Source organism: Contarinia nasturtii, unplaced genomic scaffold (genome assembly GCF_009176525.2).
Source record: "Contarinia nasturtii isolate CC-2019 unplaced genomic scaffold, AAFC_CNas_1.1 Cnas_scaffold_1037, whole genome shotgun sequence".
Classification (NCBI taxonomy): Eukaryota; Metazoa; Arthropoda; class Insecta; order Diptera; family Cecidomyiidae; genus Contarinia; species Contarinia nasturtii.
In genome coordinates, this window is record NW_022198383.1 from 8,793,175 (window position 1) to 8,806,421 (window position 13,247).

At 34.8% G+C, this 13,247-nt stretch overlaps 2 protein-coding genes across 2 annotated transcripts in view; both read left to right on the forward strand.

Annotated features, from left to right (window-relative positions):
• LOC116343750 (neurogenic protein mastermind-like) overlaps nucleotides 1–937 on the forward strand; it is a 16,503-nt gene extending 15,566 nt beyond the window's left edge. The window contains exons 2-3 of the mRNA XM_031771966.1: nucleotides 10–144; nucleotides 228–937. Of these exons, the coding sequence (XP_031627826.1) occupies nucleotides 10–144; nucleotides 228–937 (845 nt within the window). The remainder of the gene's footprint in view (nucleotides 1–9; nucleotides 145–227) is intronic.
• Nucleotides 938–1,911: 974 nt separating this feature from the next.
• LOC116344504 (stress protein DDR48-like) lies at nucleotides 1,912–4,304 on the forward strand. The gene is made up of 5 exons (XM_031773089.1): nucleotides 1,912–2,204; nucleotides 2,451–2,515; nucleotides 2,687–3,443; nucleotides 3,524–3,874; nucleotides 3,955–4,304. The coding sequence occupies exons 1-5, from the start codon at nucleotides 2,138–2,140 to the stop codon at nucleotides 4,260–4,262; spliced, it is 1,548 nt and encodes a 515-aa protein (XP_031628949.1). The 5' UTR covers nucleotides 1,912–2,137; the 3' UTR covers nucleotides 4,263–4,304.
• The last annotated feature ends 8,943 nt before the right edge of the window (nucleotides 4,305–13,247 follow it).

A 13,247-nucleotide genomic window follows, 5' to 3' on the forward strand; every position in this document is an offset into this window, starting at 1 on the left:
GACAATCAGGACAATTAAGTGCTGCAAACACAGATCAACAAAGTTATAATACAGCTGATGGTTCTGGACAAAAGAATAATGCTCAGAGTCAATCAGCAAATTTTGATCCATTTGGAAATTTGCAAACATCAAACTCAAATTCCGGTATGTTAACGCGTTTTTATTCAGACTTTATCGATATTTTTATTGATTTTATTTTTTTATAAATTTTCTGCCAAAAATCACAGGCGTTCAAAACACCTTTGGACCAAATGGTGAACGACAAAAAGCGTTTGGTTCATCGAATGCAAATGAACAAAATAAACATGGCAGTTCAAACAGTGGCAGTCAGACAAATGTCGAACATTTCAATGAAAACGGTGTACAAGGTGAAAAATCGTCATCATCGAGTTTTTCAAATGTTGTAAATAATGGCGGTTTGGATGGAAACTTTGGAACAAATTCAAATTCCAACTCTGGCATTGAGAATGGAAATGCGGGCGCTGGCGCTGGTGCCGTTGCAAGTGGTGGTGGCATTCGAACCAGACGTGCTGCCGAGGATTCCGTTGTTTTTCCAAAAGCTGAAGAATTAGACACACAAAATCCACAACAGAGTGTTAATGGGGACGTGAATGCAATAGAAAGCAATAAAAATTCAACACAACCAGAAGAACTTGAATCAAGATTTGGGTTACTTAGTGGTCTATTAGGTGGTGGAGGAAGAGGGCCAGGTCCATTAGGTGGAATTATCAGAGGAGTCGCAAATGGATTAAGTCAGGTCAATCAACCATATTATGGAGGTGGTCCAGTCGGCGGAGTTCCATTTCAAGGTCAAGGTTCCTATTATCCGCAAGGAGCCTATTATCCACAAGGAGCCTATCCACAAGGATTTGGCGGCGGTTATCCTCAACAATATTATCCTCAACAATATTATCCACAACAAGGTTTTGGCCGATAGATATGCCAACCAAAAATTTCAAAAATGTTTTTATACAACAAAATCCCATTCAAACTTACACTAAATTAGAATTATCTGCGAGTTTAAGTATCATTTTGTCGTTCAAGTTTTATTAAAATAAAGTTTTACACAAATTTACAAATCTGCAATTTTTCTGAGAGCGGTATAGTTTTGCTAATTTGGTGACTATTTTGTATATGATTAAGACTCTTAAATCGAAGAAGACGTCATCGGTGAACAAGATGCAACGATAATGGATTAAATCTGAAGCTTTCTGATTATGAAAAGCATGGGGCGAATCACGCTAGTAAATACTAGAAAAACTAGTAAATCTAGTGCGAATAATGACGTCACAAACGAAGCCAACTTCACACCAAAGGCCATATAATTTATATGAAAAACTACTGAGAGCCAACTTCACGCACTAGAATTTTCTAGTTTTCTAGTGAAATCTTATTAAAAACTAGATACACTAGAATTTCGTGATTGACCCCATGATGAAAAGTCAACGGACAATTATTATTATACACAAACTGTCACAAAAACGTTACATTTCAGGTCTGTTAATACTGCCCCTTTAATTCTTTTTCTTATGATTTCGTTGCTTGGTGGACTGCCATTCTTTATAATTTATAATAATTATAATTCAAATACGTATTAAAAATAGAATCAACAATTGTTCATTTCCAGACTGATGTATGATGTCAGTGGAAATTCTGTTTTCGAAACAGCTATTAACATTTTATCATGTACTCTATCAATTTCGGTCAAGTTTAGAGATAAACCAAATAAAATTTGAATGGATTCTGTGCTTATGTAAACACATTCGTTTGCGCGCATCATACATAACTGTATATCAGTTCTTTTGTTGATTTGGGATTTTGCACTGAGTAGTGTGCCATTATCACTTGGGTTTTTTGGCAGCATTTCAATTCATTTATTCACACAAAGCACTTTGAGTCTGATTAAAAAGAAATAAAATGAGAAATAAAATGACAGTCTATCACCAGATCTCGAATTCAGTACACTTGCTTCTTTTTATGCGAAACATCGTGAAAAAAATATATTTGAGAATAAAAGTTTGACTTTGCATTTACAGTGTTTTCATTGAGTTCAGTCCATAAAATTACATTTTCTCGCATCTGATCGATTTTTTCCATCACAAAAATCAATCGAAACAGCGCAAATTATTCCAGAGAGATGACAACGGTCAGAAAATTGAGAGCGTTAACCGCGGTTTTGCTTTTGCTGGCAATTACTGTAAATGGTAAGTTATGATTCATGATTTAAATCATTACAAAGTGCTGACATAATGATAATTGTGTACATATGTAGTGCATTCAACTGTCATCAATTTTTCAATTTGTCTGGTGTGATGTGCACGAAAAAATTATTAACTCACAAAAAGTCGACTATATACATTCAACGAACTCGGAACGAATTGATAATCCCATTTAGATCATAAGTAAAAAAAGACAATATTTTATCACTTCATTTTTTCGCATCGTCTTAGGTCACCCATATACGGTCAGCAGTTATATACGTTCAACCAGTGATATCACGTTTCCAAGTGAGAATGTAAGAAAAAAATCGCATATATGAACACTTTATTTTCATTAATAATATACGAAAAAATTGCATTCAAATGAGATTAAAAAAAAAAAAAAAAACAATTTTGTCTGAGCTCATATTATCTCAGAAAAACAATATGAAATTATGATTGATACATGTTGGATTATTCAATTTCAGAATGAAAACAAGAACGATTTTCCTTCACCACAATTACAGCAGAGTTACATACCATCCACCCATATAGATTCCCCCAAAAATGATACTGTTGAGCAATCTCCTCCCATTCTACAATTCGTGACAAAAACAATAAATAAAGTGAAAAACAAGAAAAAGTCTGCAGAGCTTGAATTACGTACAGGGTTTGGTATTGATACACGGTTGAGTTATTCTGTTCCTTCTAAGGAGTCTTTGAGACAATTTATTGGCGATATGTTCAGACCAATTCAAAAAAATATTCATCAGAATCCTCATGGAAATCCAACACCTTATTCCCATTCCAATAATTTGCAACCGCAGCCAATATATTATACAACTACGCAGCCTCCATTTCTTTATAACCCCAATGTTATGCAACCGCAGCTAACATATTATTCATCTACGCAGCCTCCATCTCCTTTTAACCCCAATCATGTGCAACAAAATGCAAATGGAAAGGCTGTTGCAGAAAATAAAAGTCCATTCGTCAATCAAAATGCTGGCGCCGATTCCTATTCATCGAACGTTCAAAATCCGCATGGTCAATACCAAAATACCGGTGGATTAAGTATTTCATCGAATCTTGCTAATAACGGACAATCAGGACAATTAAGTGCTGCAAACACAGATCAACAAAGTTATTATACAGTTTACGGTTCTGGACAAAAAAATGCCGCTCAGGGTCAATCAGCAAATTATGATCAATATGGAAATTTGCAAACATCAAACTCAAATTCCGGTATGTTAACGCGTTTTTTATCAGACTTTATCGATATTATTATTGATTTTTTATCATAATTTTTCTGCCAACAATCACAGGCACTGAAAACCTTCGTGGACCAAATGGTGATCGACAAAAAGCGTTTGGTTCATCGAATGCAAATGGAAAGGCTGTTGCAGAAAATAAAAGTCCATTCGTCAATCAAAATGCTGGCGCCGATTCCTATTCATCAAACGTTCAAAATCCGCATGGTCAATACCAAAATACCGGTGGATCAAGTATTTCATCGAATCTTGCTAATAACGGACAATCAGGACAATTAAGTGCTGCAAACACAGATCAACAAAGTTATTATACAGTTTACGGTTCTGGACAAAAAAATGCCGCTCAGGGTCAATCAGCAAATTATGATCAATATGGAAATTTGCAAACATCAAACTCAATTGCCGGTATGTTAACGCGTTTTTTATCTGACTTTATCTATATTATTATTGATTTTTTGTCATAATTTTTCTGCCAACAATCACAGGCACTGAAAACCTTCGTGGACCAAATGGTGATCGACAAAAAGCGTTTGGTTCATCGAATGCAAATGAACAAAATAAATATGGCAGTTCAAACAGTGGCAGTCAGACAAATGTCGAACAATTCAATGAAAACGGTGTACAAGGTTCAAAAACGTCATCATCGAGTTTTTCAAATGTTTTGAATAATGGTAACGGCGACAGAACAAGCTCAAGCACCAACACTTTTACTTCAACTTCATCGGGATCGAAACCATTCGATAATCACGCAATGCCCCTGTATCAACCATTCATTCCGCACGGATTCGAATAAATATAGGAAAGAATCTTAAAATTTTTGCTTATGAGAATTAAAGAGTCTTTAAATTGTTTTTAAATAAAAAAACTAATAATTAAACTATGTTGAAGAGTTTTTCAAACTGAAAATCGCCCATTCATTCCTTCTTTAACCGCATGAAATATCGATTTAAAATTTATCCACTGTTCCGAACTAATATTCAATGGAAAAAATTTCATCAAAACCAAATATGGTCCCTTTTACATCGATGAGAAAAATGGTGAAAAATTGTGTAATCAAAATATGTGTACATTGGCGTAACGATAAAGCACACTCCCAAAAGCAATTGGGCTGGATCAATTTAAATTTCAATTGATCCAATGCTTTATCGTTCAATTGCCGCTTCTATGATGTGAATAAGCGCTGCCGCGCGCTTATGTCTGAGTGTGTCGATGAGAATGTTGTTTGCAGTTTTGCTTCCGATTTGTACTTGAAATTAAATTTTTATTTACTCGCATTTCGAATGTTTTACCATCTAAATGTACATATCTATTCCATCGAGATTCGATCAATTGGAAACTGGGGGAAATGATCTATTCGCGAATGGACAAAATTTATTGATTGTATGATAAAGTCGTCATTTTAGTAAAATAATTCAAGAAATTCGCATACAATTCGCAAGCTATTCGCAAAAAGTTATCACAATCAAACTATATAATATACGCTTGCAAACGAACCAAGTGAATAGCGGCGACGCAAGAAAACGAAGTGAGTGAATAGCGGCAGCGGATAACATTTTTTATTTCGTTCGTTGTCGCTATTCACTCATTTCGTTTTCGTGCGTCGCCGCTGTTCACTTGGCTCGTTTACAAGCGTTCACAATTTGATACATACAAAACTTACAAATTTTGCGAATTGTCTCACGTTCATAGCGTTTTGTTTGCGAATTGTTTTTTAAATCACAACTTTACTGGCCCATCGCTTACAAATCATTTCGCATAAAATTCGCAAAATATCGAATAATTCGCTATTTTCTGATCGAGATCCGATCCCCTAGATTGGAAAGTTAAAGCAAAGTGAAAATTCACATGTTTTTGGTGCATGAAACCGAGTCAAACAAAATCATCGATGAATTAGAATTTGATTTCAGAAAGTTTTTTATGTGCGCCGAAAAAAAGAATCCAATTTATTTAAGAGACATCAAAAACAGACGCGCGCGAACACTTTTTTTACTCTTTCTGAAAAATGCTAAAACTAAACGAATTTGATACAAAAACGAATAGAATGAAGTCGAACATTTGAATGATGGTCGGGATTGAGAGTAAATGATAATTCATTTAAATTTATCATTGTCAGTTCGATAAAAGTGCTTCGACACAACACTAAGCTAGTTTCTCCCGTACGTACAGCATCAAATATCGCATTCGTCGTTATGATTGTGAGTGAGGCCATGCGTGTTTTGGAAGAAAATAAGATGTGCGCGTAAGGACGAAAAGAAAAGAGAAATTGGACGATTTTTTCTTTGTCAATATGTGTTTTTTTCGAACGTTAAAAGTGATTGTTATTTGTAATAAATGAATGTGTGTTGAATAGTCAAATTTGTTGTTGTTGTTCATCGTACACCCAGTTGTATAACGAATATACTCGACCGAATGTGGAACACCGGTACATAACAACAGCAACATCAAAAAAAAAAAAAAAATGTTCTTGTCGACGAGCGCCACTTCAATCTCAATTATGTTTAAAGCATCATCAACATTGTCATTACGACTGACAGGATTGCAAGAGCTGAGCCGATTCTACCATTGCCTGAGTCAACCCCACCGTATGACTGCGCCTATAAAAAAAGGATCCAATGTCTCTGCGTGGATGGTGAAGCACATCACACAGATAAAACCGAATGATTTTGGTACACGACTCATGAGAGAGAGAGAGGGAAAGCGTTATCTTCATTAACAATCCCCCTTTGAATTTTGCAATCCCAATTATTTTTTTTGCGCTATCGTCGAGTCTTATCAGCACACCGATGAACGAAGAAAAAAACATTCACATACAGATTTAAAATTTCGTTTTTCTTTTTACCGATTTCTCTATCTCCCTCTCTCTTGCATTTCAATTTAGTATACGGTGGAATTCGTAACATTTTCATTCTTGACAACGAATTTCGTTGTTGCAATGTATCTTTTTTCATGTTTTTTCATTTTTTTTTGCAATTTGCCAGATGACAGTGAAAAAATACATTGGAAGAAATACATTGACTCTTTATATGCCATTTCACAACACACAGTTGTTTTTACCAATTTTTTTTACTTTTGCTCTCTTTCATTGCCGTATTTCTTCTATTGCAATATCAAAAGCGACGAGAGGAAAAGACAAGTATATTCATTCACATTACGACAGGAAAAAAGAAATCACGAAATTGCTACGAAAAATTACATTTCGTCTTATCTCCTTTTTTGCGAATATTTTTTTAGCAAACATTATTATTTATCATAGATGATTTTTTTTCTCGTTCATTCGCTTATTCATATTCGTAATACGGAAGAGCATATAAGCGACTTTTTTCAAATCCGTATTGAAATTCTAGTAACGAAATGCGATGCAAAGTATATCTGATATTTCTTGTATTGCAGACGGAAGGGAGTCGTTTTATTTTACAAAATACCGGTAAATATATTTTGTTCAAATATCAAACACACGCACGCATGGATGCCACATACATTGAACACTTTATGGTCATGATTTTGGTGCCGTGTGTTTGAAAATATAATATTCCTGTGCAATTTTTGAAAATCAATACACTAATGAATATCGATAGAATTCCGATAAAGGGCGAATCTCGAATAATTTATTAATATAATTACCAAAAACCGTTCCAACATCCACAAAGATGATAATGTTATGCATCGATGGAAAACTGCTAACTTTGACTAATTTTAATTGACTAAAAGGTGTGTGCAAGCACCATTATATCTTCTCAGCCACTCGGTAATTTGCATATTGCCAGTGCACTGTGTCACGAACAAAACCGATTCAAGTCTTTTATTACTTTTCGTTCCGTTTTGTTTGCATTTTAATTTTCCATTTGCATACTTTATATTTCTTGTGTTTTTTTTTTAATTATACATTTTCCCCTCTGCTTGACGCAGAAATAAAAACTGTTTCAGCTATGCATATATTTATCATTAACACCAGATACAATAACCGAAAAGTGTACAAAGAGAAGAAGTTTCTGCATCGTGAAGCATGTAAACAACTTAACTTTTTGACGTTCTCCTGTTATTATTTACGCGATGACTAAAAAAGTAAGTGAATGTGCAAGGACCGATGGAAAAGAGATATGAATGAAAAAAAAGAACACATGCCACCAACATTCTTTCGTTAACCAAAACGAATGTGAATATTAATCAATTGGTATGCATTTCTTTGTTTTGCTGAGGGCAAATTGAATTTGACGCAGAAATTTTACAATTGAAATATGCAAATTATGCTTGGCGAAAATGTCTTTTGTTCACCAAAAATACCGAAACAAATCAACGTCACTATTTACATTCGAATGGAAAAATCAATTTTAAAAGTTTTTCTCCACCGAAGAATAGTAATTATATTTATTAAATATAATTTCATGAAATTCGCCAGAAGACAAATGCGTTAACAAAACATTTAAATTTCAAATTGCATTCCGTTCAATTTGTACAGTTGTTGTTCTTTTTTGTTCATTCTATTTTTAATTATAAGTCGTTTTGTTAACCATAAGTTCTTCCTTTCATTTTCTCTCATATTTCGTTTCGATAAAAATGGTGCAAATTGTATGCGAAATGGTTTTGCACCGTTTGAATAATTTCCATTTCATTCTGAGTTCGTTTTTGCATTTTCTCTTTTCAACGTTAAAACCAATCTTCCTCCCGTCCTCAATCCAAATGAGTATTCACAATTGGATCTTTTTAATTAAAAATGAAGTTTTTGTTTCTTGCAGAACCACGGAAAATAAATTTCCATCTGCAGAATTTAATTGCAGAAAACCAGCAAAAGAACCAAAAAAAGAGTCGAGCACGTTTGAGCTTGCAATCGTAAATATAAAGTGGAAAAAAGACGGACAATCTTCGTCACATCTATCAAGTTTCACTCTTGGCAAAAGTAATAAGATCAAATCTTATTGAATTTTCCACAGTTATTTTGCCGTCTCCGTAAGAGATGCTATTCTTTTCAAAAAAAGAAGAAGAAAATTCAAAGTTGCTTATAATGAGATGTTATCGGACGGAAATAGTAATCAATTTCCTCTCTGCAGTGTGCAGTATTCGTATTGATGTCTATTTCTTGTTGTTTTTGCATCGGCGTCATCGTCATCCTTTTCGTCGTCGACGTCGTCCATCAAGACTCAATCATAAGTAATTCGTGCACTTACTTGCATAGGGTGCATTTTTCAATGAAATTTGTATGAGTGTGCATGCACAGGATGCTGAATATTAAATTGTACGATTTTTATTGCATCCGATTTAAATGTTGCAAGCTCACTAAAAAACACGAATAAAGTATTCGTTGATCGAAATAGCGCAATGGTTGCCGAGACGAAGATGCTAAAAAGATGATGATGATTTCCCGTTTTCTTCGGGATTCTGTATGCGATTTTAGCATCATGAATTGAATTTTGCCACAATTTTTATTTTATATATTCACTTTGGAGAGAGTTTTTTTTCACTTCTTCCTTCAATGGCAGCAATAACAGCAGCAACTATATAGCTCACGTTTGACTTTGTTGGAGTAAAGCACTTCATCGAATATTCAATCTACGATCGTATGAAAATGTGGTATTTTTATTCTCTCTCTCTACTTCGTCTCTTTTTCGCTGTCGTATATAGAATGTATATCGATTCAGTTACATTCTGAATACATTTTTGCTCTTCATCAATTCATCGAAATGGATGGTGTATTTCATTTCAAATGATTTTACAATTTTCATTTGAAATTCAAAGAATAAAGAAAAAAATTGACGTTCTTCTGTTCTATTTTTTCAGCGGAAAAAATGTATGAAATCGTATTCGATAAGCGAAGGCACAAAATATGGATGATTGTGTAGCAACGATGCCATGAAATGTGATGCACAATAAAAATTATGAAGTGCTTTGTTACGGGCAAGTTCATTCGATTCGCTTCGATTTGATTTTTGTACATTATTTTGCGACACCAGCAACATTTCTCGCTTAAAATTGGGTATTCATATGTATGATATACTGCCAGCAAAAAAAGCGAGAGTAAGAGTGAACAGTGCCTCGATTGTGCTTTCATGCGTGCTCATAAATAATACACATGCCAAAAGAAATGTAATCAATCCAATCCGTGTGCATTACTTATTCAAATGCTTTTCTTGTTGTCAATCGGGTTTTTTTGTTCGGTTATATGGTGTGGAGTGTTTTGTCTTTTTGGCCTGGTTTGTGTCGATTTTTATGATCATGTGAAATATATCAATTGATGGTTCAAAAGCATTTCGCAACAAAATTTCGAACCAAATCATCTGCTTGACGATGATAGTTCATGAAAATGGTTTACTTTATTTTCTGTCGATTTCGTTGCTGAGAAAATTGACATTTTCCATTTGAAATGATGGTTGCATTTATCAAGTGGATTTGTTTTTCTTCCCGCTATGGATTGGTTCTACTTTAGCCCGTTGTTTAACGATTTTCACCGAAATTTGATTGCTTCAATTGCTTCGATCGTTTTTATGATGTATGTGCTCGCCGTAAATTCAGATGCACTGGCCGTATTTTACGTTTTTATGGAAACGAAAATTGAGATCGACACGACAAGCAACAGCAGGGGCAAAGAAAGTATGAGCCAATCAAATGTGACTCTATCATCGAATATATTTTCCCTTGTTTTTTTCTCAACATGGTTTTGCTGGTGTGGTAGTACTTGTGTACAATCGGCAATCTGCCACATTATTATTGATGTTTGCCATGGGTTCCCATGGATTTCTCACAATTCGCTATTAATGTCGCTACTTTTCTTTCTATTGGACATGGCACACAGAAACATCACCAAACATAGAGATTTTGATTGAAAATTACATCTATTTTCCCCATACAGGCATTTTACATATTCACATACGTACAGGGTTTCTTTTTTCTTTTTTCGGTTTGGTAATAAAAAAAGTCCCACACTTGTTTTTCTCCGCTGTGCGCGGATAAAATGCCATTTCAAGTGAGTGTAAAAATATTCACAACACTTAGATGCTTCGATCTCCCTCTCTCTCTTCGGTGCACTCTCGCACCTTTTTCGCTCTCTTGAGGCGCACTGTAATGTGTTACATAAAATCGTGTCAACCAATTCAATTCAACGACTTCGGTAGAAAACACATAAAAAACGCCTCATAAAATCGAATGATTCTTCCGTTGACGAACTGTATACGTGGCATACGGATTCACAACAACGATACCATAATACCTTTTTGTGAGTCACTCGATGTGTCGTTATCAGTAATAACGGCATTTTTATATTATTCTGAAGCTGTACCTTTTTCCTCTTTTCCTCTCACTCCAGATTGCTTTATTTGTTTTCACCGTTGCGTTGAGATGTTTTCGCGATTTTATGGCCATTTGATTTGAAATGGCATTTTCTCACTCTTGACTTTGTCTCTCATCCTCTCTGCCACATAACACTTTAGCGGTTGCATGTACACCATAGAGAGATAGGTAGATATGGTATGCTTCAAAGTCATCGAAACACTTGGAATATTGCTCAGTGCAACCATTTTAATGGCATTTAAGTAGTCTAGTCAATTTTGATTGCCATTTCGTTTGCTACTTTTGACCGTAGACAACATTTTAAATTCACTTTAAATACACTTCGATTTGATTCGTCTGGTGATCAAAGCATCGCATCATCGCTACAAATCTTCACTCTAATTATCTATAACGTTATTGAATCGTTTGCCTCACGAGAATATCTCGATGCTCCGAATCATTTTATATAAAGTCCCATTCGACGGTTGCTCGGTTATTTTATTCATGAAGCATTTCTTTATTCAAGAATATGTTCTTTTCTTTCTATTTCTCGCATTCTAATTTGAAAGATCAAACAATGATGATGGCTTTAAGATAAAAAAAAAAAACAGAAACGAAAAAGATGATTACTCATGAACGAACCCAAGACAAGAATAGAAGATAATGGCTTCCTTTTTGGTCACCAAATTGATGCTTTTTGTCGTTAACTAGGCAAAAGGTTTTGAAATCGGGTCGATTTGTTTTCTCTGCACCTGAACAAAAAAGTATACATTTCAAATATAGGAGGAACCATGAAGTTAGATAAGACTTCAGATCTCATTGATGCTCACATTCATAAATAACGGACATGTTTCGCTCGTAATTTGAATACCCCACTGTTGACGAAACGCATGAAAAGTACTTTTTTAACCGAAAAACCTGCGAAGCATACACAAAAAAAAATCGATTTGAAAAATAGAACGCACGAAATGCTTTTTTGTCATTTCCTTGATGCGGTTGCAGATTGCTAGATTTCTAGAAGCGTATCAATCATCATTCAAATGCAAAGCATAACCATAAAAATGTTTACGTTTGAAGTAGCCACAGTTGAATAACAAAGAGTCAGTTGGAACTGTATTGGAGTAGCAAAAAAAACACATACACACTGTATATGAAAATGAAAAGTGATCGCTTAAAGCGAAACCAGTGTATATCATTTGAAACGACGCACGTGCAGCGACACAAAAAATATGGCCAACATTTTGTAGTTTTGACAGAACAGAGGATGAATGATTATTATTCGAAGGAGAGAGAGAGAGAATATGCGAACAGCAGCCATGAAATGAAATACGAATTGAGGTTGACGATAAAGAATTGCCAACCGATTCTGTAATTTGACCTATCCAACCGCAAACAGCAAATACTCAACATACTACAACTCTATTTTTCTGCCTGTCGAAAGCTTTTGCGATGAAAATGCTGGTATTTTTTTGTTTTGCAAATGCCAAACAAACAATGTATACAAACAAAGTCCACTTTTCTCTATCTCTCACTCTCTTTGGACGGCATAGTGGTTGCAGAAACACAATTGCAAAGTCCAAAAAGTCGAAATTCATTTGATGTGTGAATGTCGCTGTTTTATTATTTGCGTCATTTGATTTTATTTGCGTTTTAAAAACTGACATTTCTGCGAAACAATGGACGTCTATTTGTGGTTGCACAAAATGCAACCATTCTCCTCAAAACAAACCAACCAAAACAAAATATTTGCTACGGTAAATGCGAACAAAAGCCATCGCATCTGTCACTGGCTTTGGATAAACAATGCAACAAAAATTGCATTCGCACAACATTTTCATCAAAAAACATGAAGAAAAGAAAATAAAACAACAAACAATAAAACCGTGAACCACACTCGGACATTGCGCCAAATAAATGATGAATTCACATCCATTTATTGTCAATCTGATGGACACTATTTTTTGTATGCAGCAATTTATGGGCTGCACATCGTGAAATAGTGCGTTATGTTCATCGGTCGTATCGTGATTTAGCATTTGATTCAAATTGTTTTGAACATTTCCTCTTTCTCTTGCACGCTCTCTCTCCTTCTCTCTCTCTCGAAATGTGAAACAAAAATACAAGCTTTCAATGGACTCGCGCCAGTTCGCGCCAGAGAGAAATATATACATAAACTTTACAAAGTTTTCTGAATTTATCGTCATGATTCGAATTGTGGTTTTTGGATTATTGTTGCATGCGCTTGTGGCAACAAGAAAATCAGCACGAATTTACGCAACAATCCAATCGACGGTTGAATGCATTTTAAAAGCATAAACAAGAAGAAAGACTCAATTTGGAGTCATTTGAAAACATCAACCCATTTGAAGTTTTTCATATAACAAGTTTTTTTTTGTTTTGTTTCTCACCGCCAGGACTTTGCGTCTTTTCCTAATGAATTTAACGATAAAAACATCTAACGACCGAGAATATATTTTTTCGGTTAAAATCTCTCCATCTTTGTTCTCAAGTTGAGCGTTTT

Coding starts and splice junctions, on each gene's coding strand:
- LOC116344504 (XM_031773089.1), top strand. CDS start 2,138: ATGACAACGGTCAGAAAATTGAGAGCGTTAACCGCGGTTTTGCTTTTG. Junction 2,516..2,686: donor TCACGTTTCCAAGTGAGAAT/GTAAGAAAAAAA, acceptor ATTCAATTTCAG/AATGAAAACAAGAACGATTT. Junction 3,875..3,954: donor AACATCAAACTCAATTGCCG/GTATGTTAACGC, acceptor CAACAATCACAG/GCACTGAAAACCTTCGTGGA.